This window comes from Rhinopithecus bieti, unplaced genomic scaffold (assembly GCF_001698545.2).
Source record: "Rhinopithecus bieti isolate Rb0 unplaced genomic scaffold, ASM169854v2 scaffold_7884, whole genome shotgun sequence".
NCBI lineage: Eukaryota > Metazoa > Chordata > Mammalia > Primates > Cercopithecidae > Rhinopithecus > Rhinopithecus bieti.
The window spans coordinates 294643-322588 of NW_016806331.1; the positions used below are offsets into that span (position 1 = coordinate 294643).

Below are 27946 nucleotides of genomic sequence, written 5' to 3' on the forward strand. Positions count from 1 at the left end.
TGTGTGGAAGTGGAGGCAGTAAGTGTAGATGATGCTTTCAAGGAATTTTGCTTTAGAGCAAATAAATGAGGCAGAGGCTAACAGTATGTCAAATCCAGGGAGGTTCTTCCGAGTGGAAGTATTCATATTACAGCCTGTTTGTAGGTTAATGAGAATGATCCAGAAGGGAGGAAAAGCTGATGGTGCAGTGGAGAGCAGAGTCCCTGAGCAGGTGAGCAGGGATGGGGGACCATGTCCATGTGGGAAGCAGGCGCCACACTGCTTCACAATGGAAGGCAGAATGCCTGGGCCAGGGCGCAGGCAGGTGTCACAGAGAATGTCCTTCATGACCACATCCTAATTCCCAGAACCTGCAAATATGCCAGTTTACATGGCAAAAGGGACTTTGAAAATGTGATTAAGAATTAAGCTAAAGCCCTTCATACAGGGAGATTATCCTGGATTCTCCGGGGGCAGGGGGAGGGGGCTGGTGTTATCACAAGGATCTTTAAAAGTAGAAGGAAGGAGAAGAAGTGACCACAGAATAAGGATCAGAGAGATGCAACGCTTCCAAGGAACTTTGAGAATGGAGGAAGGGAGCGTCCTCCTAGGAATGTGGGTGTCCCCTGAATGAAGACAGGGCAGAAGGAACACAGCACTGCCTGCCAACACCTTGATCTTAGCCCAGTGAATCCTGACAGACTTCTAACCGTGGAACTGCAAGATAATAACTGTGTGTTTGAAGCCACCAAGAGTGTAGTCATTGGTTTTGGCAGACATAGAAAACTAATACAGTGGGTCAGGGATTCGGATGGGAAGGAGACAGCCCTCAGAGAAGGGATCTGGGTGGGAAGGAGACAGCCCTCAGAGAATGGCTTGTGGGGAGCCTGGGGGCTCTGGGAGAGAGGAGCTGGTGTGAAACAACCAGTTGCCTGGGAAGCTGGTGGCCCCAGGCCGCCCCATAGGCAAGAGCAGCTCTCAGCCCCAGGAGACCAACAGTGGTCACTGGTGTGGGAGCCAGTTTACATTTCCAAAAGAAGCTGCACTTGAGGATTACTGTGAAGCTGACTTCAGGGCTGGAGGGGCACGGGGCCAGAGTTCTGGGTTAGTGGCTTCTGACCCTGGTCCTAGCAACACTTTTACTCCAGGTCAGCCTCCCGCACCTTGCCTCCTGGGCTTCCCCTTGACCCCCTCCTAGGGCCTCTGGGAAGGTGTGATGAGTGGATTTCAGAGGTGAAATTTGTTCCTTTGAAGCAGTCCGTGGCTGATGCTCCCTGAATGGCATGAAAGCTCATTGGCACGGCCTCTGGGTGGTATTGGGAGCCAGGGCTTTCAGGATGGCCCGTTATCCATCCGTGTCCCTGTGGGCACATCCTACATCAGTCTGTCTGAGGAAATAAAAATAATCCCAGGAATGACATTTCCATTGCTCGAGTGGGGCGCTGGCTCCTCACTGCCCCAGCGGCTCAGCTCCAGATGATAAAGTTAAAACTGCATCTGGTTATAGCCCAGTAGCTTCTATGATTGAATTGAGGTGAGTCAGAACGAACCCCAAACTTTGAAACACCCCTGGTGGCCAGGACCTGCTTGGGGGCTTTTGTAAAGGGGCTGCTGGGAAAGCTGTTCTTAAGGCAAAAGCACATGTCCAGAGAAGAGACCCCGATGTCAATCCTAAGTTGTCACACCTCGGCCCTAGCCTGGGGACTGCCAACCTCCAGTGAGAAGCTGCTGCTTTAGGGTCATGGAGCAGGAGGATGGGGCTAGGCTAACTGTGGTGGTGACTTCAGCCAGCTGGCCACGTGCTATCTGCAGGTCTTGCCCAGCCCAACAGGGCAGGCTCCTGCACCCCAGCTGCCCATCCTGCCACCCTCCATCCCTGAGGGTTCTGACCTCCTGGACCCAGTTTGACCTAAGGCTCAAGCCCCCCTGGGGCCTTGGTACTTTCATTTCAGGCTACAAACTGGGTGGGTCTCCTTGACCCTGAAGTCAATGGCACCAGTGGGGAAGCCCCTTCTTCAGTCAAGATAAGCGACAACCTCACACAAGTAGACTGATGTCTACGTCGTGCTTGTGGGTCCTAAAACAGGTCTTTGAAAGATACTTTCAAGCCAAATGGGTAGCAATTAGGCATTATTTAATTATTTCTGAAGCTCATGAACAAGAATATGGCACAGAGACAGGTCATCTCCCTATCACTGAGTTACCCTGGAGACAAGCCTCGTGCAAACAAAATCCTTCACCAGGACACACACAATGCCCAAGAACAGGCTGGGCCTGAGGACCTGCCTAGCATCGGGGGCAGAAGCACTGCCTGCTGCAGAGACAGCCACGGAGTGCATCCCCACCACCATCACACTGCTCGCTCTGCTGAGAAAGGGTGAGGTTTTAAAGGATATTCACCAGCCTCAGATGCAGGGGAAATGTGCTTAGTTTAGCATTTACACATCTGACACATTAATGACATATCACTCAACGATACTTCAAGGGTAACTAACTCAAAAATCTTTATTTAGTACAATTGTCACATTTGATGTCAATGGAATACACAAACTCAAGTGTGCTACAAACAAGATGTACAGAGCCTCACAGCTCTGGGCAGTGCTGCAGACTGCACCTGCCTCTCGTCTCCCCGCTGATGTGGCAAGTTCAAGCTTTTGTTTAGCCCAGGGCTGCCTGGAACACTAGTGCCCAGCACCATTCCTGCCACCTCTACCCCCAGAGCCGGCACAGGGCTGGTGAAGGCTGGGCGGGTGAACCTGGGACAACGCTGGTAGCTCTACAAGATTCTTCCTCCTGCCTGTAGCTCCCTCCCTCTACCCACCCCTGAGCTGCAGGGTCCCTAAAAGTTTCTTAAGAAACGGGGCTGGGGCCTGACTAGGCTGGTCACCAGGGGCTGCCCTGCAGGCCAACCACAGAAGGAGTGAGGGAAGACCTGGGAGACTTCCAAGGCGCCCGACCCCACCACATCTGAACCCCTGGGAGGAGGGAGGAGATCCAGGGAGGGCCGGGCCCACCCCTGCAGGACTCTGGCTGGCATTGGTCACCAAGGCCTCCAGACACTCTGGGCAATTTGGGCTGCGGTCAGGCTGCCCAGGGCTGTGGGCACCAAGTCAGACCCCTCAGCAGGAGCCCGACTCAGTTCAGCCTCAGGGGCCTCCTCCAGGTCAGAGCACAGGTCGTCCCCGGGACCAGGGAGGCTGGGTATCGGGGATCCCGGAGCCCCTCCCGCAGGCCAGCCACTCCGCCCAGGGGCTCCAGGTGTCCCCGCCAGGGCGTCCCCCAGCAGATCCTGGAAGCTGCTGCCCTCACGCAGCGGCATGGACTCGAGCAGATGGTTCAGGAGCTCGGCAGCGACGGTGGCGTCGATGGCCTGGCACGTGGACACGAACGTGTGCACCTCGTGCATGCACTGGATGTAGCCGGCAGCGAAGCGCTCGCTCGCTTCCGCCTGCAGCTGCTCGCGCTCTGGGCCCGAGGGTGGGAGGGAGAGAGCCGCGTCCCGCGCGGTGAGCGGCGACTGCGTGGCCCAGCCCACCCGGCCGCCGCGGGACGCTGGCTCACCAGGAGAGCGGGGGCGCACCTGCTCCGGGGGGAGCCCTCGCCGCCAACAGGCAGGGCGCCGGGAGGGAAGTTCCCGTCTGGCGGGGTTGCAGGCGCCGCGGGGCCGGCGCCCCCGCCCGCCCCGCAGCCACTCACCGCGCGCCCCGTCCCCGCAGCACACCCTGGACCCGTCGCACCGTCAGCTCCACACTCGGCGTTCTCCAGCTTGGCCTGACTTCTGCGCGGGGGAAGGCGGTGAGCGGCAGGGCACGCTCCCGGACCCGCCCGCCCTGCAGACCCCACGGCGCCTGCCCGGCCGCCGCACCGGCGCCGGCCAGCAGCGCCGCAGCTCCTGCAGGCTCTCGTTGATCCGCGCGCGCCGTTTTCTCCACCAGGGGCTTCCGGGCCTGCGGGGAGAGGGGCACTGAGTCCCAGCCCCGCACGGCCTCCCGCCCGCTTGCTGGCCCACGGCCCCGGCCCGCACCTTGCGGTCCCCTCGGCGTTCCAGCGTCCTCTCCTCACGGAGCCCCACACCGGTCCCGGCCAGGCGCACGGGTGGCGCCATGCCCGCTCCGCTGGGGGCGCGGCGGGAGACTGGGGGGCGGGACGAGAGCGGCGGGGACCGGGCGCCGGTGCTTCCGCTGCCCCGCGGCCGCCAGCAGCAGCTCAGCCGTCCGCGCTCTCGCGCTTCCGGCCGCCACGGGCCCCGCCCCTTTTATAGTCGCTTATTTGCATTTTCAATGCGCCGATTGCCGCGCGCCCGGGCCGCCGACCGCCCGGAGGCGCGCTGGCAGCCAATCGGGGCAGCGCGCTTTGTGCGGCCCCGCGGCTCTGACGGGCGGCAGCTGGCTGAGCTAGGCGGGGCCCCCAGCCCGGCCTTCCCGAGACCCCGCGGGGCGGCACCGGGGCGGCGACCCCGGGGAGCTGCGGCCCTGCCTGCGCCTGTTTCTCTCCGTCTGCTGCGCTAGGACCACTGATCTGCCGCGCGTGCGAGCAGGCGTCCGCCCGTCCGTCCGCCCGTCCACTCATTCATTCACTCATTCATTCATTCATTTCCCTCCTTCACCGATGGCGCCTCCAGAGCTGAGCGCTCGGGCCACGGGCCCCAGGAGCTGCTTCCCTGGGGTGCAGAGCCACAGCCAAGTCCCTGGTCTCCGGACCTAGCGGGGTCTCGGGTCCCGGCTGGGGTGGCTGCCAAGTCCCGGGGAGGCAGGGTCCATTGGGCAGCGGTGGCAGGGCGGCTCGTGAGTTTCTTCCGGACTCGTCCAGACGCCGGGCCGGACCCCCGACGCCGCCCTCCGCCAGCACTGGAGTCCTAGTGGGGCGGGGTCCCCGGTGCGCCCGCCCGCGCCGCTCTCCCCCTGGGCTCTGCTCTCCGGGTCACTACTCGCGTCCCCTCTGAGCTCCCCGTCTCCCCTAGTCCCCGTTGGCCCCCCGGGGCCCCTCCCTCCCTTCCCCTGCACCCCGCCCGCCTCCCTCCTCCCTCCTCGTCCTCCGCCCCCCCTCACAGACCCGCCGAAGCTGCCGTCTGGTCCCCGTAACTTGATGCCTGTGACAGTTGGCAGCTGCGGCCGCTTCGGTGGAGAAAAGCGGCGGCCGCGCCAAGAGCGACAGGTGTTGGCCGCGCCTTTGTCTCGCGCGCTTTGTCCCGCGGGCAGGCGGCGGGCGCTTGTCCCGACCAGACGCCCGCGACCCCCACATCGCGGCGGGCCGCCCATCTGCCGGGTCCCTCCTAGCCGCGGGCGGGGTGCGTGGGCAGTGGGGCCGCGCCCTAGGGCAACGCCCTGGGGACCCCGGCCGGGCTCCTGCCACGACGTCAGTCCAGACGCGGCGTGGAGGAGCCGGAACGCGGAGACGCCTTCTCGGTCCCCAGCCAGCCGACCACCAGCCTGCCCTGCACAGCACCTGCCTTCCTCAGTCCCCACTACTCGCCCGTGCTGGGATCGTCAGGGTCTGTTCTGAGCCCCTCCAGGCTATAAGCGTCCCTGGACAAGGGCACAGTCTGACCTAGGACCCCCTGTCCACCTCCCCGCACGCCCAGCAGAGCCTGGCCTCACAGAAGCGCTGCTAGGTGGGGAAGGTGAGGGGTGTCCCTGGCAGGATGGGCTGGAAGGCCGTGTGGGAGGGGAACATCACGGGACCCCAGCAGCTGAGCGCAGCGACAGGACTAGGCTGCAGACCTACCGCCCCACTGCCCCTAGAGAGGTCTGACAGGCCTCCCATGGCCCCTTTACTTCTGCCTCTCCACCAGAGGGACCCCGCAGGCTTCCCGCTGGGTGAGTTTGGTGAGAGGTTTGAAGGCTCCCAAAGTCACCTAAGTCACCTCACTGACCTCTGTAATTACCTGTGACCCCCTCCTGCCCGCTCCCAACTGTCCCTGCTCTGGCTCTTGGTTGCTCTGTGAGCAGGGTCCTGAGATTTCCCCCAGCCCAGCATCACTCACCTGGGTGTGAAACTACCCCTTTACGTCACACACTCCCCACCTGCCCAGTAGTGGGGCTGGCAGGGTGGGGCTGGAGTGGTGAATCCCAAGGAAGTAGATTATTGGCCTGTGATTTTACTCTCCTTCACCACTTAGACATCACCCCAGGGAAGGAGAATGCCCACTCCCCCAAGTGACTACAATGACATTTCCACTACTTTGAGAAACTGTGATAGGGAAAAATAAACTCAGTGATATTTCTTGTACTCCCAAGTTTGCAAACTGATTTACACTCCTCTCATTATCCAAATGAACAAAGCCAAGTAGATGTTTTAGGATGAGAGCATCCTAAAACATCTGCTTTATGCTAGGCAATTTATATTGCAACAGGATGATCAGGGCCCCAAAAGAGGACTTTGGGTAAAGCCTGATTGAACACTTGATTGGATGGGGAACTGGATTTCAGGGGCAAGGAGGACGTGATAAGGGCAAATAGTGCAAGCCAAAAAAAAAAAAAAAAAAAAAAAAAAAAAAAAAAAAAAAAAGAAAAGCAACTAGGAACTCTAGGGAAAACAAAAAGCTTCCCAAGAAAAGAAATGTAATCTTAGCACATTACTTGGCTCAGGAGACAACAGTTTTCACAGCCACAACTAACACTGGTCATAGGGTTTTAACGTTTAGAATTAATCTATACAGAAGGCAAGGAAGGATTGTTTATGGTTATGGGACATGATATAAAGTTGACCTTGTAAAAACAAAAGACAGGTGATAGGAGTTATGAGAGAGGAGGCTAAAGGGAGGACTAGGGACCTCAAAAGCCTTGTCTGACAGTGAAGTGGGTGGGGGTTGAGGGAAGGAGAATAGAGAAGGCTGTACATCAGCAAAATCCTTCTTGGTTGGACTGGAAGTTGCCCAAGGTCCCCCCTGCAAGGTGAACTTCAATTCCCTTTAGCAGTGCACTGGCCTGCTGGCATGGCCTTTTTGTCCCAGAAGCCTGGCCTATCTTGGGGTCACCAAGCCCTCCCTCCCTCCTTCACAGCAGTCTCCCCTACCCAACACTTCCTGCCGTTTGTCCCTTGGGCCAGTCCTGCCTTCAAAGTTTGAGTATGGACTTCCTGAGCATTTGAGTCCTTTGATCTCCCTAGAGCCAGGAACAGAGGCCAGCAGAGGCTGGGCAGGGTGGTGGTTGCTGCGGGGGACCGGTTAGCAGTGGGGGTGGCAGGCCATAAATCCCTGGGGGGAACAAAGGCAGCTGCAGCCTGTAGACTGTCCAGGCCCCTTGTGGGCAATCTGCCCAGGAGACTCAGAATCTCCATTTAATTTGGAAATAAAACCCTTGGGGTTATATGGCAAATAAAAATATAATTAAGAGTCTCCCAAAAGCACTCAGAGGTTCAGTGAAACAACCATATCTGGCCATTTAGGGCAGTTTGCAGAGGCCTCTGTGCTTGCTAGGAGGACTTTGCTTTTTATCCCATCAGCACTTGGGGTTAGGAAGCCAGGCTAGCAGGCAGAGGAGAGCCCCTCCCTTCTGCTCAGGGAGCTCCTCGGAGGCGGGGCATTGGGTTCAGGATCTATTCAGCTCTCTGTTTCCACCCCCAGGGTCATGGTTTGAAGAGTGGGAGGGGTGGCGAGCAACTCTTAGGGCTTCCACAGTTTTGGCCTCACAAGGCTTCATTCATCACTGTGAGAGAAGGGCTGGGGTCAGGGGACTATGCTGCCCTGCCCATATCATTCGCAATGGATACATGTGACCTTTCTGGTGGAGCCTCCTGACTGCCCCACCTTTAACCCTACCAAGCCTGATGACCCGAAGACAGGCAGCCAGCCTGGAAAGGCCAGGTAACCCAGGGCAGCGATGCAGGGAAGAGAGAGGTGCGTGGAGGCAGAGCTGGGGACACTCTGGAGCTGAGCCAGACAGCTGCACCCCTCCAATTGAAAGTGAAGACTGTGGGTCATAACACGATTAGGTTTGCATTACACAAAGTTCATTCCTGCAGCCTGAAGGAGGGTGTGTGTGTGACACACACAGGAAGAAAGGGAGCCAGCAACAATCAAATGCTATAAGGGAGCTGACCGCGAGGTGGCCTTTGGGATGTAAGATTCTTTAATGCAGAATTTCCGGAGTTCCTTTAAAAACAATTTTTAAAAAATAATCTTTGATCTCTATTCAGGTTTTCTTCTGTGCTATGTGAAAATACATACAAGTAAAATAAAATATACTTGCTTTATTTACCAATTTTCTAAAAGGCAAACAGGTCATAAAAAGACACAAGCAGTCAAACAAATCTATTGCACTGGGTAAAGAAAGTTTGGTTTGCACACGAACAAACCACTTGTCCAGCAAGGCTCAACAAATCATCACACAAACTCTGAGAGCTTATTTACATATCGTTTTAGGAATATATTAAAAAGAAGGCTCAGTTTAAAATAGAGAAAAAGTGTTTAACACCTGTATAAGCACACACACTAAAGAAAACATGACTTGATGCTTGGCATCATGTAAACAAATTCACAAGATGATCCTATTAAGTCAACTGCTTGGCACGCGCTGAAGCTACAATCAATGAGCATATATTAAATAACAAAATAATGCTGATGGTAAACATTTGTAACAGCAGAGTAAGATTTTGGCAGTTTCGTGTTTCAGTGACATACATGTAACCTTAGATTAACACCTATCCCTTCATGTCTGACTTTAGAGGCAAGAAGCACTTTGTAACAGCTAATTGCCATAAGAATACAGACTGCTACCTTATCGTAGGCATAGGCAGGTCGTGTTACTTTGTAAATTAACGAAAAATTAAAGTGTTCTTGTGTTTATGAAAAATAGGTTTAATATTCAGGAATAAGATGGTTTTACTATGAAAACCTAGTGGATTACAAAGAGATTTCACTTCCATCAAAAAACAGAAAACCCTGGTCCAGGTCGGGCATGGTGGCTCACGCCTGTAATCCCAGCACTTTGGGAGGCCAAGGTGGGTGGATCACTTGAGGTCAGGAGTTTGAGACCAGCCAGGCCAACATGGCGAAACCCTGTCTCTACTAAAAATACAAAAAATTAGCTGGGTGTGGTGGCGGGCGCCTGTAGTCCCAGCTACTCAGGAGGCTGAGGCAGAAGAATCACTTGAACCTGGGAGGCAGAGGTTGCAGTGAGCCGAGATGGTGCCACTGCACTCCGGCCTGGGCAACAAAAGAGAAACTCCATCTCAAAAAAAAAAAAAGAAAAAGAAAGAAAAAAAGAAAACCCTGGTCCCTTTTAAGCCTCATAGCCTTGGTCCAATTTTAAGTCAACTGTTCTTCAGTGATAACTGAATTCCCACCAGGGATGAATATTAAATTTTCCAAACCATCTTTGGAACATACAATGCAACATGAGGTTTTGTAAAAAGTTGGGCAGACTGGCCTCACTTTTCCCCAAGTGTCCAAATGACTTAAAAGTGCTGGGGACACTGGCAGAGACCTAAAGCTGCTCCGAGAGAGGTCGGGCTCATGAAAAGAATGAGGGCTGGGCACCCAACCCAGGGTGCAGTGGGAGAGGTAAGCTCACTGCACCCCTGAAAATACAGATGCAGTTGCAAGCTGTGGGACTGAGTGGCAGTGGCTGCTCTCAGCCAGAGATGTGATATGAGCTTGGCTGGGTGGAAGCTGATGTCTGGGTGGCTCCAATGGAAGAAGACCAAACAGGATTGGGTCCCACATGTGTTGGTCACAGCCTGGTTTGCAGAGGGAAGTCACCATAAAGAGATGACTGATGACATATTTAATCTCCATATTGGCCATCATGGTCTGAAAAGGAGACAAGAACGATGCAGAGATAGGCAGAGGGTCTACGCGTGCATTCATCCGATGGAGTTGGCCACACAAACCACTAGGCTTCGTTAGTCCAGAGCAAATGTTTCAACTTTGTTCACTATAAACAAAAGCTATGTCAGATTGAAATATTGACCACCACCAGAAGCCAAAGCTGTTGGTTTGCCAAACAACGCTTCACACCATTTAATGTGAAACGTTTTGAAAGAAAACCAGGAGAGGCGGCTATCTCCACTTGCTATGTTAAAAAAAAAAAAAAATCTACCTTGACTAAATGATAATTCAGATAAAAAGTAGTCCTCAAGAGAGGACAAAATTTGATCTGATCCAAAAACCCTGGGAAAGCTCTGGAAGCCAGAGTCCCCAGCTGGTGCAGCAGACAGAGGTCTCATGACAGTCACAAGACTTCTGGGAGCACTGAGGCAACTTCCCTGACACGGAGAGGCATTTAGTCTTTCTCAAGTTAAATAACAGCTAAAGTCTCTTCCCATCCCACAAAACTCTACATATATATTTTATATATAAAAACGTATTTCTTGGCCGGGCACGGTGGCTCAAGCCTGTAATCCCAGCACTTTGGGAGGCCGAGACGGACGGATCACGAGGTCAGGAGATCGAGACCATCCTGGCTAACACGGTGAAACCCCGTCTCTACTAAAAAATACAAAAAACTAGCCGGGCGAGGTGATGGGCGCCTGTAGTTCCAGCTACTCGGGAGGCTGAGGCGGGAGAATGGTGTAAACCCGGGAGGCGGAGCTTGCAGTGAGCTGAGATCCGGCCACTGCACTCCAGCCTGGGCGACAGAGCGAGACTCCGTCTCGAAAACAAACAAACAAACAAACAAACAAAAAAACATTTTTCTTCCCAAACCCTACCCACTCTCCACAGTTTTAAGTCACCCCTTCAGAAAACTGTTTTTTTTTTTCTAAAACAAAAAAAGCAACATGAGCATATGTGTCCATTTCAGTGGAAACAGCCATGAAGATCCTTCATCCCTTCCAAGCACCACCTGGTGTAGCTTGCTGGCTGCCGGGCTGAGGTGGGGCTGGGGTTACGTCTGCTCCTCGATCCTGTGATTCACGGGGGATCCATTTTCGTCGTCTTTGGTGTCCGACACTTCGCTGAGTCCCAGAGAAGGCATATCTTCCTCATATGGTAGGCAAATATTACCTTTTTCCTTGTTTTCACAGTAAACACATTCCTTAAAAGAAAAAAAAAAAGTGAAATCAGTCACAAACTTGAGATCTGAGTTGTTACAAAAGTCATTCAAACTGGCCGGGCGCGGTGGCTGATGCCTGTAATTCCAGCCCTTTGGGAGTCCGAGGCGGGCGGATCACGAAGTCAGGAGATAGAGACCATCCTGGCTAACACGGTAAAACCCGGACTCTACTAATAATACAAAAAATTAGCTGGGCGTGGTGGCGGGCGCCTGTAGTCCCAGCTACTCGGGAGGCTGAGGCAGGAAAATGGTGTGAACCCGGGACACAGACCTTGCAGTGAGCGGAGATCGCGCCACTGCACTCCAGCCTGAAGTGAGACTGTCTCAAAAAAAAAAAAAAAAAAAGTCATTCAAACCGAGTAAGGGGCAAGTGACCAGGTGTCAGCCAGGAGGCGGCCGGCAGCAAAGGCCAAAATCCCTGCCCCAGGAGCTGGCACTTTAGTAGCAGAGAGGGACAATGACTAAGAAGGGCTCCAGAGGCACAGAGTATATGGAGGACATCTGTGATTTTCAACTGGACATTCACAGCAGGCCACAGAAAAGGTGACACAATGGTTTTGAAACGCATCCACACTCTTTGCCACTTCTCCCTCAAAAGGTGGGGCCTAATTCCTTTCTCCTTAACCCTTGGCTGGACTTGGGCATTTGCCTCTAACAGAGTATCTGACTTCTGATTCTAGGTACTAAAGGCACCTTGGCTTCCTCTTTTTCTCTCTGGGGAAGTCGCCTGCCACACTGTGACCAGGCAGCCCTATGGACAGGTCCCCACGGCAAGAAGCTGAGGCCTCTACCAAGAGCCAGCAGCGCATGACAGGCCTGCAAGTGAGGCTCCTGGAAGCTGGTCCTCCAGTTGGCAGGTGACAGAAGCCCCCACCAGTATCTTACCATCAACATCAGCAATGACCCTAAGCTAGAAGTACCCAGCAAGCCGCTCTCAAATTCCTGACCCAAAGAGACCATGCAAGAGAATACACGCTTGTTGTCGAAGTCACTAAGTGTTGGGCCATCTGCCATGCAGCAAGAGATTACTAATGCAGCAGTGTGTGGAAAACAGACTCTAAGGCAGCCAGGGTAAGCCACAGGTCTCCGAGGAAAAAGGATTCCAAGCAAAGGGCTGGATACATGCGAAGATCCTGTGGCAGGGGCCTGCCAGGGCAGTCCGGGAAACAGCCAAGGGGCCAGTATAGCTGGAGAAGAGGGAAGGAGAGGAGAAATGGGAGATGAGGTAGATGTGGATGGGTGGTCAGATGTGTATGACTTTGCAACCATTTATTCTGATTGAGGTGGCACAGTGCCGGCAGGGATCTGAACTGTGGGGGACAGATTCTGACTGAGGTGACATGGGGAGCAGTGAGTGCAGCTTCGAGGCCACTGTGACATGCAGGGCTCATGCCATGGAAGCATCCTCATGTCTTGGACCTGTGCGGTGATGCTGAAGGCACTAAGTGATGGGCTTCTATCTACCTTCAAGGCTGAACCCAGACAATTTGCCAACCAGCTGGCTGGGGCCTGAGAGTAGAGCCTGGGATGCCTCCAGGGCTTGCAGGGCGCAGGCCGGGGGAAAAGAGGTACAGACACTGAGCCCGAGGGTGCAGAGAAGAGGAAGAGCCTGTGGGGAGGCCAAGAGGTCAGAGGGACAGCCTGAAGAGCACAGGGCCTGGAGGCCAAGGGCAGCAAGAGCTCCCTGGAGAGAGCCACTCACTGCTGCCAATGGTCCCTGGGACGAGGACTGTGAAAGTGACACTGTGGCTGCTGGAGAACTTGAGACCTTGACAAGAGCAGCTTCCATGGTGTGTGTGGGGGAGGGGTTGGCAGAGAGCAGGAGAGTGGGGCTGGTGTGCCCCTGGGGCCGCTGGAAGGACATAGGCCTGGAGAGCATGCCAGCAAGAACTTGATTTTTCCACCACTATTTAACACTCTCCATGAACACTGAGGGTTTGTGATAGGAGAGGTTTTTTTACAAAATCAAAAACAGAATTGAAAGAAAGAAAACACTGATTTCAGCAAGTGACTGAGATTAGATTTTTCAACCTTTTTGGAAACAATGTTGAAAAGCCACTGGAAGAAAGTTCTCTGAAGCAGACCTAGTGTTGTTGTGCCTTATAAAAATAAACCTCTAATCTTAAAAGTTTTTTTTTTTTTTTTTTTTTGAGACAGAGTCTTGCTCTGTCACCCAGGCTGGAGTGCAGTGGTGCGATCTCAGCTCACCGCAAGCTCCGCCTCCCGGGTTTACGCCATTCTCCTGCCTCAGCCTCCCGAGTAGCTGGGACCACAGGTGCGCATCACCAGGCCCGGCTAATTTTTTGTTTTTTTTTTTTTAGTAGAGACGGGGTTTCACCATGTTGGCCAGGACGGTCTCGATCTCCTGACCTCGTGATCCACCCACCTGGGCCTCCCAAAGTGCTGGGATTACAGGCTTGAGCCACTGCACCTGGCGTAATTTTAGAAGTTTTAAATTGACAGAAAAGTTGCAAAGATAGTACAGAGAATCCCCATCACAGAGCCTTTGAGGGCCATATCAGAAACCGAGTCCCACGAGCTTACTGCCACGTCGATGGCTGCGGGCAGGCCGCCCGTCTGCACCCACTGGTGCACCTCGCGCAGCTCCTGCTTCTGACTCGCCGTGAACCGGGGCTGGAGCTTCTGCAGGAGCCTCAGCTTCTCTCTGTCCTCCTTCAAAACTGCTTCTACATTGCTTCGCAAGATATCGAGAAATTGGTAAGCTTTCAAATGTCTCAAGGGTTTCTGTTTTTATTCTTTCAGTATAAATAATGTCATTTTAGATGATCTTGTTTAATGCAAATTTCCTTTTAAAAAAAAGTTACCATTTAAGGTAACTTAATCTCCCTGGTAAAGAATCTGTAGTTTTTCTATGAAAATGATGATTCTGGTCAAGATTTAATGTTACTATATTTTACAATAGGCCTGGGAGTTGGGTATCTGCAGGTGTAACCTTGTCCCCTGGGGCTTGGTTCCACAACAGGCATGGTTCATCTGGGAGATTCTTGCCAGCAGGACAGCCTTCCCCTGTCACTGGCCAGTGCTGGTCTGGACTACAGCTACCCTGGAGATGGAGCCTCCATATCCACTAGCTGACCAGAGGACTTAGGGGTTTGATAGGGTTTGGCTCTGAGTCCCCACTCAAATCTCATGTGGAACTGTAATACTCATGTGTTGAGGGAGGGACCTGGTGAGGGCTGGCTGGATCATGAGGGTGGTTCTCCCATGCTGTCCTGGTGACAGTGAGTTGTAATGTGATCTGATGGGTTTATAAGTATTTGGCAGTTCCTCCTTCACCTGTGCTCTTTTCCTGCAGCTTTGTGAAGAAGGCGCTTGCTTCTCCTCCCTTCCATGACTGTAAGTTTCCTGAGGCTTCCCTGGCCCTGCAGGACTGTGAGTTAACTAAACCTCTTTCCTTTATAAATTACCCAATCTCAGGTATTTCTTTACAGCAGTGTGGAAACGGACTTACACAGGGTTTGTTTTTCCTTCCTTTCTTTCCTCCCAGTGTCTCCTGCCAAGCAGGTGCTCCGCAAGGGAAAGGACCACATGCAGTTCCCTATGGCAGCCTGATGTGGACACAGAGCCCCCGAGTCACTGCAGAGCAGCCAGCTCCCTGGGCTGGTCACTTACCTTGACACTTGGTTCCTTCAACTCTAAGTCAGACAGACACATCCCATTTACCTCACAGGGTTACTGGGCAACAAAGCAAGAGATGCTGGCACCTGCTTTGTAAAAGTTGGGCATGGCACTGTGAAGGAGGCACCAGGAGCCTGTCTTCCTCGAAGGCCATAGGGTGTGAATCCACAGGGCCCTGGCTTACCCTGGCCACACTGCAGGGCCATGGCCATCCTGTACTAGCCTGGCAGAATTGTCCAGAGGGAAGCCTGCTTCTCTGCTGCACTCAACTAAATCTCAGTCTTTCAGAGGGGTGTCCTGCCCCATCTGAATGACCTTGACCTTGCTGTTTCTGGGAACTCCTGAATCCCATCCCTCCCCAGGTGCCTAGGAAAGAGCTGGGTGGTTACCGGGAAGGCAGCTGGTACGTCATCATGACGCTGCTGTCCGTATCTGCCATCAGCAGCCAGATGGGATCCTGCAGGACGCACTTAATGAAATGCTCACTTTCTTCCATACCAGTGTTCATTTTTGCTTTGTGATTATTCTCTGAGGAGTCAACGCTTCCAAAATATTTGCTGGTATGACTTGTGTCACTACTGCCTTTAAAAACAAAAAACGTGGTGCATCAAAACCTTGACATATGAAATTAAACCTTGCATAATGTGCTTCCTCAAAGTCAGAATGATTTGAGAGAGCCCAGCCCCTTCTTAGGTATTGGGTATCTGTGCCAGTACATGTTCCCCTTCTCCTCCCACTTCCTGAATGCTCTGGGTAATTAGGAAACAGGATCTCCGCTAGTGCCAGGCAGGCGATTCTTTCCTGTGAAGCCCTGAGCAGCTCAGATGGAGCTGTGTGTTAGAAGCCTTGACCTTCTCTCCCAAGCTCTCACCATCTCCACTCATGTGGACCACAGCGCACTGCAGTTTCCCACAAGGGGAGGCAGCTGGCCTGGAGCGCTCCTTAGCCAGCCTCACCTGTGCAGCAGGCCTGCGAAGGAGGGCGAGGTGAAAGCTCACTCCAGAGAAGTAGGGGAGCTTCAATTTTGTGGGGTGTGTGTGCATTTCTGGTGACTGAGATTCCAGATCACATGTGAAAGATCCCAACAGGTAGAGGCTTGCAGGTGTTCCACACCCTCAGTTCACACAAGTGGAACTAACACAGGAAGGCAAACCACTATCTGGGGAGTCAGAGGGATGGTCCAACAAGGAGCCAGGGTGAGGCCTGCAGGCACTGAAATCAGAAGCAAATAGGGAAGATGTGGAATTCTGACTAGCTAGGGCTGGCCATGCTGAACAGGGAGTGTGTGTCTGTGTGGGTGTCTGCATGGGCTGACAGCTGCTTGGGGAGTGCCGGTGATCCCTGTCCTGAGCACACAGGCTGGCCTGCGATTCTGGAGCAGTCCATCCTGTGGGAACCTCCCAAGTGCCTAACACCCCGCCAGGGCCAACATACCTGCCCGACTCGGGGAGGTGTCGCAGCCCAGTGAGCCAGAGCCCAGTGACTCCGAAGCAGCAGAGCCCGAGGCTGAGCAGAGGTCCTCATTCAGCAGGAGATTTAGGAGGCCGCTTGACGTGGAAAGGGCGTCACTATTCTGCGTGTCTGAGGGTTCGTCACGCTTTAGGGACAGGAATAGGGGCTCAGTCAGGACACAGCACATGCAGTGGGGTGGGGGTGGGGGGCATGAGGGGGGTGAGGGTGGAGGGGAGCTGTGGAGCGGCTGCGAGGTTCACGACCAGGGAGGGCTTAATGAGCAGACCATGCATCACCACCAGGCCTACAGTGCAAATTCCACTGGTGCTCTATGGATGCCATCTAGTTACATTTAATTTTGGGAGAGTCACACGGAAAACGGTAATAGCTGGGCTCCAGCGGGGAAAGCCTCAGGCTGCTGCTTGGCCACAGCCTCCTCCTCACATGCAGGAGACATGGACGGGGGGAACGCCTCTCACAGCACCCCGTGTGGGGGCTGCCTTGGGAGTGAGGGAGGGGCCTGGCCTAGGGAGCATCCCTGACTCTCCTCTCCTTGGAAACCCAGACTATAGGCCCAGGACTCCAGAAGCAGGAGCCCGGAGGTGGCAGGAGGACTGGGAGAGGCTCCACAGATCTACATACTTGCACTTCCTCACCCAGGAGCCCTAGGTCCTCCGGCCAAGGCAGGGAATCACCTGAGGCCTACGGACTGCACTGCTGCTGGCGTTCCCACACACTTGAGCTCATTCAGAAACAGAAGTGTTTAACTGCAAATACAACTACCATTTCATTAACTGGTTAAGAATCCCACACAGTGTCACTATGCCTGCAGAGGATGGAAACTGAGGTCACGCTGATTTTTAGGGCTGTGTCCTCCTCCGTCTCTGCCTCCACTGGGGCCACCTGAGCCAGGCTCTGGCGCCACGCCCCGAGGAGCCCTAGCTCTGGTATTTAACCTGACCGTGCTTTATCTTTGAAGTGTCATTTAAAAATTCAAAGCCTGTAAATACTGTCAAGTCACATGCTGCTTTCTGGACTCTGTATTTACCACAATCTCTCCTCCTTCATTCCGATTCCAAGACAATAAAAGGCTTCGAATAATCTACACTGATAGGATTAACTGGGAAGCCTGAGTTTCTGGCACACACATTCACGGCAAAAACTACAGGGTTTGCTGGAACCCTCAACCGTGCAACCCCCACGTCTGAACTGCCAGGTGTGTTGTTTGCTGCCTGCTTTGGGCAAAGAGCATCAGAAAATCCTTACGCTCAGAGGTGCCTTCAGTTGCTGGTCCCGAGAAGTGCCAGGTTTGCAGTCCGCCCCCACAGCTGCTGTCTCTGTGGCCCCTGTGGTCCCCATGACCCCAGTGCCCTCAGGGGCTTCCTCCAGCTGCAGCAGGTTGAGCTGCAGGGGCGAGCTGCTGCGGGACTGGAAGAGTGGCGGGGAGGCTCTACCCATGGCCGATGGTGGGGTGGCCCGGGTGGCTGGACAAGCGCATGGCTGTCTGGGGATCGAGGTCCAGCTGGGGAACTCGGGCTGTGAGGCAGAGGCCATCTCGGATGTGACTGTGGGGTGGCTCGGAAATTGAGGCTGACTGGGTAAGAAGGCCTGGGGCAGGTTTGGGGTCCCCGAGGGGAAGCAATAACCAGGTAGCATGAATGCCATGACAGGGGCCAAAGGGGCAGGGAAAGGTGGGGGCTGGACTGCAAACTGGTGCTGGAGGTCCACAGGCACAGCAGGCACTGCGAAACTGGCATGGGGAGGTGCGGGGGTTGCCGCCACAGTCCCTGGCGCTGGAAACACCGGCAGGGAATAAGCTGGCACTGGGGCGGGAAAGGGCACGGCCAGGCAGCTGGACTGGGATGTGTCCGAGGGTGACCAGGCTGTGGTGTTCAAGCCCACGAGTGGGGGCCGGGCGGGTACAGGCCCCCCAGATCCGGTGCTCTCAGACGAGTCTCGAGGTTTGACCCGCTTGGACTTCAGTTTTCTGTTCTTTCCTGGTTTTCTCCAAGGTGAATCTATTCCGGAAGTATTTCTTAGTCCAGGGGCAGCTAATGCAGAAAAATAAACATTTGGAGTTAAAATTTGAACTCCAAATTTGAAGACACCTCTTTGTCCAATAGTCCTGGGTTTCCAAATGCTGGCCCAGGGCCCGCCTGGTCCACCAAGTGCTTTTCCCTGATCCTCAGTGAAGTGAGAAAAATCAGGGCAAGACATTTTCCATAAAACTAAATGGAATCAACTTAAAGGACAAGCTCTTAATCGCAGGATCCTTATTTTCTTCTGGTATTAATGCCCTTTCTTTTATGAAATGCTAATATGGTTAAGTGGTAACAGAAAGCTCTATTTGCTAAATAAATACATTAAAAAGCTGTCACGTCTCTGCTATTCCCCAGTATCTGCGGGAAAGAAATGGTTTGTGAAATCTGAAAGGTAGGAGCCACCGACCTCCTCTAGTTTTCAATTTATAAGCACTATCGCTACTGTTCCTTAAAGAGGGATGTTTCCTCCTTCGCCTGTCAAACAGCCTGAGCAAGATCAGAGGAGAGACTGCCTGGCAACCACATTCTTCCTCTGCAATGACAAGTGCTGTGGAGCAAGGCTTTCTTCAGGAAGATGGAGGGACTCAACTGGCAAAGGAGGGACTGTGCGTATGTCCCCATGGCCTCCCTGAGGAGTGGGAGGGGGATCCAGGGAACTCTGGGTTTCCTCTCACATCACGCAGAGTGACTGGACTCTTGCAGCAGGTGTGCGGGACATTTCCTGTCAGCTGTGCCAAGGCGGTCCCATGCCTTTGGGATGTGCTGAAAGCAAACGGGCTGGTCCAACGCAAACTGCTATGTAAATGGAGGTTTTGCAATTCAGTCTCTCTATCTGGTGTCCTTCCCCAAGAAATCTGTCCCCTGGTGGGAATAGGGGCTAAAGCACTGGGTTCCTGGGATATCATGTATGGGTCTGGTAGGGCTGCCGTAGACAGCTCTGTAGTCCGTGCACTGCATAAGGCTACGGAGTTGTCTAGGGGGCAAGCAAGAGCGGGAACTCCTTACTAGGCTGGCCCCATGGGGTGGGTCTTCTCAGGGCCATGGAGGGCACCTTGTTCTAATTTCTACAGAGGTTCTCTATGGGCTGGCAGTAACTCTTGAATCTGGGGAAGAAGGAGAGAAAGGAAAGAGTGGAGAAGACAAAATCCTTAAGGCAGCTGTAGGCTTAATTTCTTACATGTTTCCTTTTGTGTGTCTGCCCAGAGACCCGGGGGAGCTGGGTCCCTGTGGTGAGCGGCTTCCTGGGCTCACTGGCTCTGATCTCTGTGCCAGTGTCCCAGGGGGAATGGAAGAGGCAGCATCTCTAACAAGCGTAGGCTCTGTCTGGGGGTATGGGAGGGAACTGGGGCATCAGGAGCCAGATTCCTGAGCCAGGAAAGGGGTGAAGAAGCTCATCTATTTTACTTCATCCCTTGACCTTCGACCCCCGAAGCGGCGCCTGGCCTACAGAACGGCTTCCCACAGCATGACCATGGACTCTGCCTGACTCTGGAGGCCGAAGCCCAGGCCTGAGGCTGGCCCGGTCAGGACGGTGCATCTCCTGGGGAGAAGGGCGCCATGAATGGTACGTCCCTCCTTCCTCATGTGCCCAGCACCACATGCCCATTATCTTGAGGCTGAATTAGCTGATTCTCTGGAGGTCCCGTCCAGGTGAGGCCCCTGCCCACATGGTTACTCAAGCAAGAAACGTGGAAATGGCAGCACTGCCCTGCATGGCTCTGCCCTCCCCTGCATGGCTCTGCCCTCCCCTGCATGGCTCTGCCCTCCCCAGGCACTAGCCTGGGACTATTCCCCAGGGAATGCGAGCTGACATCTTGAGAGCACTCCCCTGGTGGGAAGTTCTACAGAAACAGATGGCGTTGCCAGGGAAGTTCCAACAGCTGTCTTACATGTTAATGCTTCTGAAACTGGACACATTTCACATTTTGAAACCAGCACTGGACTCAGTACCAACAGGAATAAAATTTTTTAAAACCCACTTTTAATTCGGGTATCACTTACTTTGTTCACTTGGCTGCCCCTTGGATCTTTCTTGTAAGTAGTAATGGCAGTGGGACTGGAAAATACTGAGTTTTCTTATTTCTTTGAACTTCTGCAAGAAGCTCTGCTCCTCCTTCTGTGTGTGTGCAGCGAGCACCTCCTTGGTGAGGCCCAGCTTCTTGAAGGGCTCCTTCTCTTGGCTGAGACCACAGGCCAGGGCAGGGCCCACCAGGCAGTCCAGGGATTCTGGCCCACTCACAGCATCTTCCACCATCTCTGTAACACAAGAACCCAGGGCTCCAGTCCACACGTGCCGTTTGTTTTAAGGCCACACTATATGCATGAACAAGACAAATGATTCCCATATAAAGTGACTCCACCATGCCTGTGGCATGAGGATGAAACTCACAATGTTTTTATTTAGCTTTCTGAGAAAATTCATGGCAAAAGGCAAGAAGCAGCGCAGGACAGCCCTGACAGCCAAGTGCTCAGGAACCTGGGGGCTGAACAAACTGAAACGTGGGGACCCCTGGGCTCAACTCTGCTGTTGAAGATATCCCTGGGCTGTCCTTAGCTTTCAGAACACCAGAAACGTGGGTCAATGTGCTGAGTCTTTCCGGGTTTGGGACCGGGCTTGGTGACAGTTGGGACCCTGTGGGCCCATGGGGCAGACAGGATAGGGGACAGGCAGGGCCACTGACCATCCTGAAAGGGAGGGCTTGGGGACTGGATCTTGGACATATACTTTTTCCTCATCATCTCCCTCTACCTAGTAAAGAACAAATTCAGGATTCATGTTAATCCTAATATTCTAAAAAACAAGAATACTCAGCCACCAATGCACTCACTGTAAATTTGTTTACCACCTGTACTGGTTCCTCCCACAGACAGGGAGGGCTAATGGTCGCACCTCCTGCTGGGCAGAGGAAAGATCCCCCAAGCCCGCCCAGGGAAGAGGGAGGTGGGGCCTCGCTCCCAGTGCTCTCTCCCCACCAATTAAAGGGGATGAGATTGTGCACCACAATTGACCCTCCTGCATTGATGCCAGAACAGACAACTGTCACCGGAGAGCACCACAGGGCAAAAGGGACCAGGACAGGTTGCTGCCTGGGCTCTGGCTGGCCACACTCCACCCTGCATTTTACACAACTGGATTTCCTGGAACGCCCCCAATGGGCTATGATGGGGTTCTTCTGCACTTAAAGAAAGAAAAATTTAAGATGGCAAACTTCTTGTTTTCATGTTTAAAAATCAGACTGCTCTCTGATCCAAGAGCCCATGGATGTACCTAATTCCGGCTGCGGCTTCTTGTCTCCCACATGGACGATGGTGCTGCTGTAGCTGCACTGGCTGGTGAGCGACGCCACGCTCTCTGCCTTGCCCGGCAGTGCCAGCGAGGTGAGGTGCGTGCTGACTCCCGTGCGGCTGTTCACCCTGGAGGGCGGCTCTGCCTCTTTATGAGAGGAAGCGGGGAACAAACACGAGCGTGCCATTACAATGCACTGTGCAGATGAGGAACCGACACCCGAGTGCCCATACAGCTTCCACACCAGGGTGCACACACCCATCCCCTCCCATCTCATCCCACAGATGCTCTGGCCCAGGCATGGGATGATTTGTCCCCAGTGTTTATTCACAGGAGAATAGTGGAGAAGAGCAAGTTCCAAAACGGGAGCAGTTACACACTTAAATCCTGAGTCCTCTGCGGGGAGGCGCAGCAGCTTGGCAGCTGCAGGGAATGCTTGGTGAGGGGCTCTTGCCTGCAGCCAGGCAGCCTTTCTTGCACGCCTGTGGGGAGGGGCTTTTCCGACAGTCAGGAGCCAACCACAATCTGGGATACTCTGTTTCTTTCTTTCTTTTTTCTTTTTTGAGATGGAGTCTCGCTCTGTCACCCAGGCTGGAGTGTAGTGGTGCAATCTTGGCTGCAACCTCTGCCTGCCAGGTTCAAGAGATTCTCCTGCCTCAGCCTCCCAAGTAGCTGGGATTACAGGCATGCGCCATGATGCCCGGCTAATTTTTATATTTTTAGTAGAGATGCGGTTTCACCATGTTGGCCAGGCTGGTCTCAAACTCCTGACCTCAACTGATCCACCCACCTCGGCCTCCCAAAGTGCTGGGATTACAGGTGTGAGCCCGTGCGCCCAGCTGGGGTACCGTTTTTAAACCTGGTGGTGAACATCAGCAACACTGACAACGTTTAAGCAGCCTGGGATTTAATGTGATTTCTGGGGCATGTTAACATTCAGGGACAAGGGCCCCTCTGAGACACACTGGAAAGGCGGCCTGCTCTAGACGGACAACTCGAGACCAGTGTGGCTGCACGAGGGGGTCAGGAGACGGCCCCTCAGTGTGGTTGCATGAAGAGGGTCAGGAGATGTCCCCCCAGTGTGGCTGCATGAGGGGGGTCAGGGGATGGCCCCAGGCCTCCAGCAGCCCCACTGGGTTCCTGTTCTCAAAGCCACGGCTCTGACAGAACCATCTTTGCCTCTAGCTCCTAAGAAGGGTCCTGACTTTTGAACTACTTTCATCATTTGAAAAAGAGCCTACACCCTTACACTGTGTGCACAGAAGCCACGGGGACACCTAGTCTCTCCAGAGGATTTCCATTACTCCACGTGTCCATGGCTCTGAACAGATTAGATACCTCCGGCATGTGGCCCTGGGCTGACTGTGGCCTTCCGCTTATCACTGGACCTTAGCGTTGGGACGTTTGCTGGGAACTCGCATTTCCTCTTCAGGGTGGCAGCCTCATTGCAGCTCTCCAAGTACCTGTGTGAAGGGCACGAACCCCTGGTGAGGCCACACAACACGAGAGGTGGGAGGGTACGTGAGATGGTGGAGACTCGGCTGGAAGTGCCGGTGTACCTGATGACGCTGTCCAAGCAGCTGATCTGCTGGTAGGAGCAGGTGGGCTGGTCCTTGCAGGCCAACTCCTCGGGGAAGCTGGCCCCCAGGCTGTCCTTTTCCACAGCAGGGACAGCTTTCATCTCAGCTGGGGGATTAGTTCGCATTTCTGAAGGAATGGCAAAATTGTTCTTTCATTAATTTTTCTCCCAAAGAAAACACTGTGTATTTAGAAAGCATTTTCGTTCTACCTGAAGACAGGGCTGGGGGCTCAGAATCTGCTTCATGGGTATGGAAGCCTGGGGACAGCCTGGCATCGGGCAGCCCTGTGGGCATGAGCACCACAGTGCCGTCCACAGAGAGACCTGGGAGGGACCTGCTGCCCAGCCTGGCGTCTGCTTCTCTCTGGGGTCTAGGCCGTCCCCAGGGGGGACACATTACTCAGCAGTGGGAGACACCAGCTCTCACTTGAACTCTTAAACTTTCAGGGCCAGTGAGAGCCCACGTACTTTACGCTCCTCCTGGGCCAGACCAGTTTTCAAGGTGATCCCTGCTAGTAAGAATTATGATGGTAACTGCCTCCTCACTGTGCTGTGGATTTAACTCTTGCCCCCACGACATTCATCACATGCCTGTCCCCTAGAGGCCCTCAAGCAAAGAGCTGTGTCCAGCTTATTAATGTGTCCCCAACACCCAGCACAGAGCCCAGGAGGCAGCATGTCCACCAACACATCCCCAAGGCCAAAAGTCCTAGCAGTGTCTGGCCAGAGTGTTCTCCACAGGAGACTTCGGCCTGAGCACAGAGAATGAGCAGAGAATGAGCAAGGGCCACTCAGTGGGATCGGGGACTGGGATGGGAATGCATGCGTGGTCACACCACATGTCTATTGTGGCTATGTCTCTGTGGACGGCTGTGAGAAATGCACTGTGGGGACAGAGGAGTCAGGTGCTGGTTGACATGAACTCTGAACGCCACGCGATGATTATTGTCGTGGGTGAAGCTGCCTGGGAAGTGTGGTGCTGTGGTGAGGAAAGGGCTGCGGCAGTGGGGGTGGGCTGGCAAACCCTGGGTGGTACTCTCCACTTCAGACAGGTTTGGTTGGAGTGTATGTGGATACTGGGCAGGCTGTCGGCAGTTGTGTGTGTGTGTGAGTGAAGGGTGTGCACGTGTAAACACACAGCCATACAGCCACTCTGTACAGCAAGAACAAGCGGCCCAGGCACACCCAGCGGGCAGGCCAGGGTGCAGGAAGGCACACCTGGCCACAGCTCCCCAGGCCTGCATACCTAGCCACACCCCACCAGGCCTGCAGGGCGTCAGGCGCCCAGTGTGGACATCAGTGCCTGCACTGGCTGAGTGTAGGACTGGGCTGCTCTCGCCTCTTGGAAGCTGAAGACTGTGCTGAACACAGAAGGGGGTGCAGCACGGCTACAGGGTAGACTCCCTGCCCGCCAGAGTCAGCATTCAACCCAGCTTCCCTCTTCTCACGTGGCCATACTCTAGTTTCAGTAAGGAAATGTTGAATATTTTTTTTTTTACCTGTAACGGATTTTTTCTTTTGTTCTCCAGATTCATGAGAATAATGACTTCTATTTTTGGTCTTGTTACCATTTTTATAAATTTCCTTGAAGAAAAACAAAATGAACACGTTATTCATTCTAGGAGACCTCCTTCAGTTTGTCCTCCAAAGTGAGAATAGAGGATGGCTGAAATCACTTTAGCAACACAGAAGGAAATTGTGAATAAGAAATCTGACAGGTGCAGGGCTAGATAAAACTTATTTGATGATCCTAAAGAATAATAAAAAATAAAGCAAAACGGCACATTACGTTTTCTTCTTTTTTTTTTTTTAGACAGAGTCTCACTCTGTCACCCAGGCTGAAGTGTAATGGTGCAGTCTTGTCTCACTGCAACCTCTGCCTCCCGGGGTCAAGCCATTCTTGTGCTTCAGCCTCTCGAGTAGCTGGGATTACAGGGGCGCGTCACCATGCCCGGCTAACATTTGTATTTTTAGTAGAGATGGGGTTTCACCATGTTGCCCAGGCTGTTCTTGAACTCCTGACCTCAGGTGATCTACCTGCTTCAGCCTCCCAAAGCGCTGGGATTACAGGCGTGAGTCACCGCACCCAGCCCACATTTTCTTCTTTCTTTCCTAGTTAAATCTTCACTTTTGCTTGTTTTGTCTGTTTTAAATAATTTTCAGCCAAACACTTAGCTATGGTTTCTAGCTGTTTCAACTCAGTCCCAAGTGAACAAAGTTTAGAAAGGAAGCAGAAACAGCTGCAATGATGAAGCCCCTCCTAACTCCCAAAGGTTGTCCTGAGTGTGCTTTCTAACTCTGGAGGGACATCCACAAACTCATTTTCCCAGGGAGAACGGAAGGGGACGTACGGCTCTCCTCCGGTGTGAGTCCTCATGGCCGTTGCTGTCGCTGGAGGAGGTCTGGCTCATGAGGTGCTCGTGGGACCCGTTGCTGCCCAGACTCCCGTAGCCGCTGGAGCCGCTGTGGGGGACGGGCTGGGGAGACAGCAGATAGTGCTACAGACACAGCCAGGGCTGCTGAGCTGCGCATGTGGCCCCCTGCCAACACACCCTGTTTCACAGAGAGGATGGTGACCCGCCTAAGGCTACATGGCAAAGACCAGGGGAGCTGGGGTTTGAACCCCTGGGTCAGCTCCAGAGGTGGACGCCCAGCCTCCAGCCGTGGTGCCCCGACCCAGACATTCAGTCACTGAGAAGATAGCACCAAAGGAATGTGTCCAACCCACTCATCAACGCATGGCTATAGCCAGCCGCGCCTCTGTGGAGGGGTTTAAAACAAACAAGATGCGATGACAGCTTCACTCCACAGCCTCTAGGAACTGAGAGGCAGATACCTACTCAGGCGTGGTGTTGACTGCGATGGGCCTGATTTTTTTAGGGACCTTGAGTACAATGTCCTGTCCCTAAGTCCCACTGCTCTGGATTAGAATGAGCCCCCACACCACTGAGAGGTCACTCTGGGACTATGCAGCCTGTGTTGGAGCACGGGGTCTGCACATGTCCTTCAGTCACTCACTCAGGGCTGCGGTTCAGACAATGTTGAACGTAAGGCTGGAGAGAGCCAAGGGTACTGTGGACTGTCTCAGACTAGCACAGTCTATGCCCAAACTGTCCCCTGAGGGATGTTCAGAGAATGACAGATGAAGTTGTCTGAGTGGGTATGCCAGGACCAGGGTGCAGAGCCTATGTCCTCTGCAGGGGCTCTCAGGCTGCTACCTGGGAGGAGGGCATGCAGGCACCACACCCACCTGCAGCAGGAGCCGGTGGATCTGCTCTGTGAGCTCCTGAATGCTGGGGTGCAGGGCCTTCTCCTCTGTGCAAGGGTGGGCTGCAAACACGTCCTCATTCAAAGGTCCCCTGCATGGTTTTAATTCATCTTGTTAGATGGGGCCCCACAGGAGGACCTCTCTGGCGTGACTGTATAGCCACTACATGCTGCCTGCCTGGGTGGGCCCTCTGCCTCTCCCCTGCAGCCCCCCAGGCTGCTGCCTGCCCACTCCCTACTCGGCCTGAATGAGGTCCCTCCCACCTGGGGGCAGAGGACAGGTCACCCCTGCCTACCAGCCTGGGGCTCCAGATTGGTGGCAGGAGGCGAGGTTTCGGTCTTGGCCTCTCAGCCCCTCCCTATGCCATCTGTTGCTGGGAGGTGAGGACAGCCCAAGACCCCCGCCTGAGACCCCTGAGCCACCTCAGGCCCTTGGAGCACTCACATCCTGACTTTGTGCCTCCCAATGATGAAGGAGATTTTCCTGCTCCATGGGTTGATGAAGCTGGACCAGCTGGTATCCAGCGTGATGTACTCCCCGTTCTGGGTGCGAAACCGAATGGGAGAGTAGTCGAAAGGCTGCCCGCCCGACTGCAGAACTAGGAGAGCAAAAGCCAGCATTCAGGGGAAAAGGGGAGCAAACAGTAGAGAGAGACAAGTCAAGATTCACTCAGGCCCGGGATCATTTCCAAACGTTAGGGGTATGAACACTTCTTCAAAGCCACTGCTTTCAACCTCCCATTTTTGCTGTAGATTACAACCAGGAGGCTGTTTCCAGCAGGAGCTGTTTCATCCCATGTTTCATCTCTGCTAGAGTGTCACTTGCATCTATGACGGCTGGGCTTGGTAAGGACATGCACTGTGCACTCCCCTGGCCTGGTCAGAACCTTCCTAGCCACAGGTGAATTGGTCTCCCCTCCTCCCATGCACCACTGAAGCCAACAGTAAACATGAGATGCCACGGACTCAGGCCAAGGACTGAGAAACAACTGGCCACAAGGGAACTCACACGAGTTTACCCCTCTCTCTCGACTCCACTGGGCACTGCAGTGCCAGGAGTGAGGCGGTGAGGCGGGCGTCTACCACCTGCTTGTCCTTAGCTGATGTGACCTGTCAGAGCTAGACTGGTCCCAAGAAGAAGCCCCAAGGGCACACAAACTTCCGCCAAACACTTCAGGATGTACTTTGAAAAGGGGACCTACTCTTTTTGTGGATGGCCAGCATCAAGGGCCTGTCACTAGGGTGGAGCTGCACGAGCACTGGGGTCTCAATCAGGTCCTGAGGTAGGTAGCCCAGGAGAGGCACTGCCCTGGAAGGCAAGCAGACACATGCTAGGGTGGGCGTCCAAACAGCAGAGGCGACTGCCACTGAGAACCATCTTATTCCCCGGAAAGAAAAGATACACTCCACATCCCACCCCCACCCCCGGAGATCAAAATTTGGAAGTTGGACTAACAGAACCAGTTAGACTTCCAATCAATAGCAAACGAAGGTCCAGTGTCCAGGACGCCGAAGGCGGCTCCCTCGGCTGCAGCCCGAGTGCTTCAGCGCTGCGCTTCACCTCCCGAAAGGTCAGTCACGATCATGCTTTTGTTTTCTTCCTTCTGGAATCTTTTCCTTTCTCTGTGTCATTCATTAGTTTGTGGATTTCTGATTAACAAGTGTTGCCTGGACCTCGGCACACCCTTTGTATGTGCTTCTTTTCCAG

At 53.9% G+C, this 27946-nt stretch overlaps 2 protein-coding genes across 4 annotated transcripts in view; both read right to left on the reverse strand.

The window, feature by feature from the left end:
* Positions 1 to 2458: 2458 nt before the first annotated feature.
* On the reverse strand, positions 2459 to 5742 carry HES6 (hes family bHLH transcription factor 6). The gene is given in 6 exon segments (XM_017875655.1): positions 2459 to 3442; positions 3672 to 3729; positions 3731 to 3754; positions 3843 to 3926; positions 5032 to 5456; positions 5704 to 5742. Coding segments are annotated over 6 exon segments (1053 nt in total). The 3' UTR covers positions 2459 to 3019.
* Positions 5743 to 10549: 4807 nt separating this feature from the next.
* The window catches only part of PER2 (period circadian regulator 2), a 60058-nt gene continuing 42661 nt past the window's right edge, over positions 10550 to 27946 (reverse strand). For all 3 annotated transcript variants that reach the window (XM_017875557.1, XM_017875558.1, XM_017875559.1), the window contains exons 11-24: positions 27441 to 27547; positions 26684 to 26837; positions 26222 to 26330; positions 25323 to 25448; positions 24471 to 24555; positions 22952 to 23099; positions 22731 to 22855; positions 21375 to 21539; positions 20108 to 20362; positions 17331 to 18115; positions 16047 to 16209; positions 15002 to 15194; positions 13518 to 13668; positions 10550 to 10955 (exon numbers count right to left, since the gene is read on the reverse strand). In XM_017875557.1, coding sequence (XP_017731046.1) covers positions 10806 to 10955; positions 13518 to 13668; positions 15002 to 15194; positions 16047 to 16209; positions 17331 to 18115; positions 20108 to 20362; positions 21375 to 21539; positions 22731 to 22855; positions 22952 to 23099; positions 24471 to 24555; positions 25323 to 25448; positions 26222 to 26330; positions 26684 to 26837; positions 27441 to 27547 — 2716 coding nt within the window. In that variant the 3' untranslated portion in view covers positions 10550 to 10805. The remainder of the gene's footprint in view (positions 10956 to 13517; positions 13669 to 15001; positions 15195 to 16046; positions 16210 to 17330; positions 18116 to 20107; positions 20363 to 21374; positions 21540 to 22730; positions 22856 to 22951; positions 23100 to 24470; positions 24556 to 25322; positions 25449 to 26221; positions 26331 to 26683; positions 26838 to 27440; positions 27548 to 27946) is intronic.